Consider the following 2,327-nt stretch of genomic DNA (forward strand, 5'->3'; position numbering starts at 1 on the left):
TTTGAGCAGTTTCGCCACCGTTGATTTCGGAACGCATAATTTTCCCAGCAATTTTACGTCGTGAAGTGCCTGGAGGTAGCGATTTCACTTTGTCTAAAATCGCGATTTTTTCCTTGAGGGAGAGATCTTTTCGAGACATATTTTCACGTTAAAACTGAAATGCGGGCATTGACGCGTTACATAACGCGTGCCGTTTATCGTCCATAATGATTTTTATTACTTTCGATAAACACAATACACAATCTCGTAGATAAGATATGACGAAATCCGATTAAATTTGTCGTTTTTAGATACATATTATGTGTATATTCTAACGCTATGATAAAATAAAATTGCCCACATAAACCGAATCGAGTGCCCATATTACGCGGTTAGATTTAACATTGTTAATATACATTTGTATCGGGACCAGACCTGTTTGCCCACAATAAGCGGATGCCCGTATTAACCGGTGCCCACAATAAGCGGATTCCACTGTATTTATTCTTTTCAATGTTCAATCAATCTAGTCACAATTTAAAATTTATGCTGCTTTTCTGATTTTTTTTAAGTCTGCCATATTAATTGTTTATATACTAAAAGCTATAGTTTAGAAATGAAAATGGTGATCATGTAGTTTGGTTTGTTGACTTAATTGTATTTTTAATGTATAGAGTTATATAGAAGTACTAAGTAGATATACCAATAATTCAATTAACACTAAAATGCTTTAGACAATAGGCTATAATTGTATTTTTTTTTCTTCAATAATTGTACCTAGTTAAAGTCTTAAATAAACACTAAGTTATTATTGTTTATAGAAAACTGCCACAGCTGTAGCTTACTGCAAAAGTGGTACTGGTAACATCAGAGTTAATGGCCGTCCATTAGATATGGTTGAACCCAGAGTTCTTCAATACAAAATTCAAGAACCCATTTTGCTATTGGGAAAAGTAAGTATATTAAACTAAATTAAGTGCTTACGTATTGTACCTATTGAATTGTGTAAATTTAAAATTACTTTTTTTAGGATCGTTTTAATGAAGTTGATATGAGAGTGCGTGTTAACGGTGGTGGACATGTCGCTCAAATTTATGCTATCAGACAAGCTATTTCCAAGGCTTTAGTTTCATACTATCAAAAATGTAAATGAACATTTGTATATATTATTTGGGTTAGCATTTTTAAAATATTCTGATTTATTTTTTATAGATGTTGACGAAGCCAGCAAGAAAGAAATTAAAGATATTTTAATTCAGTATGATAGAACATTATTGGTTGCCGATCCGAGACGTTGTGAACCAAAGAAATTTGGAGGTCCAGGAGCTCGTGCCAGATACCAAAAATCATACCGTTAATCTTTTTTTTTATTTATGTATATTGACTTTTAACAATATATGTAAACTGAAAAAAATAGTTTTTTTTTTTTTTTTAACATCACGAAACTAGTTTGTGAACCCATTTATGATATAATAATATATTATTTATGATAATGAACAAATTATATTAGTAACATTATATTAGTTCATTGATCAATTGTCAAATTAGCTTTTAGACCATAAAAGTTCAAACTAATTTTTATCTGTTATAACATTTACATTAATAGATCAAAGAGTTGGCCTTATATAAGCCCTATATACACAAATTAGTCTCAATAGAGTATAACTATTAGGTAAGTTACAGGGCTTCTGTTGTATGTATACATCTTATTCAAAGATAATGTATTTATTTCAATTATGTCAACTATCATTAAATATTAGGGTCTATTACTTATATTACTATTTATAATCTTATCTCCCTCTTTAAATCAATTAATACTCTCAAGTGTGTTGCAACTTCCATTAGATTATAACTTCCTCATCTATCTGAAGGTCCAAATTAATAAATTGACTTGACTAATTAACAGACGACTGGTTGGTTCTCCAAAACTGTTAGCCATTGTGCAGTTTTATAGTTGAGAAATATGTGCGCCAGGCTGTTGGAGCACCTGTTTACACAAGTCGAAACAGCGACCAGGCTAGCAGTGTGGTGAAGGAAGTTTTGGCTGCACGACTAGTCGAGCTCTTAATGTGCACCGAGTATAGGATGACATTTTTACACTGGGGGCTGATCCCCCATCTTATGATAGGTTAGGTCCTCTAGTTCTGTAACTGGTAGGAGTATAGTGGAGCGAATAAGTATCATACTTTAATTGCAGATCTAGGCGTCTGAGCATAATAAATAAATGCTATTCTTTTTTTTTGTCCAAGAATTATGAATGAAATTTTTACAAAGCACAGTGATAGTCTAACAAAAGTTTAATTGAAACTGTCCACAAAATATAGATAAAATTTAAAAAACATATTTTG

General features: G+C 31.5%; 1 protein-coding gene across 1 annotated transcript in view; it reads left to right on the forward strand.

The window, feature by feature from the left end:
* The window catches only part of LOC100169216 (40S ribosomal protein S16-like), a 3,323-nt gene extending 1,843 nt beyond the window's left edge, over positions 1-1,480 (forward strand). Inside the window, 3 exon segments of the mRNA NM_001162345.1 lie at positions 801-932; positions 1,010-1,124; positions 1,192-1,480. Coding sequence (NP_001155817.1) covers positions 801-932; positions 1,010-1,124; positions 1,192-1,337 — 393 coding nt within the window. The 3' untranslated portion in view covers positions 1,338-1,480.
* Positions 1,481-2,327: the final 847 nt, after the last annotated feature.

Source organism: Acyrthosiphon pisum, chromosome A1, assembly GCF_005508785.2.
Source record: "Acyrthosiphon pisum isolate AL4f chromosome A1, pea_aphid_22Mar2018_4r6ur, whole genome shotgun sequence".
NCBI classification, from domain to species: domain Eukaryota; kingdom Metazoa; phylum Arthropoda; class Insecta; order Hemiptera; family Aphididae; genus Acyrthosiphon; species Acyrthosiphon pisum.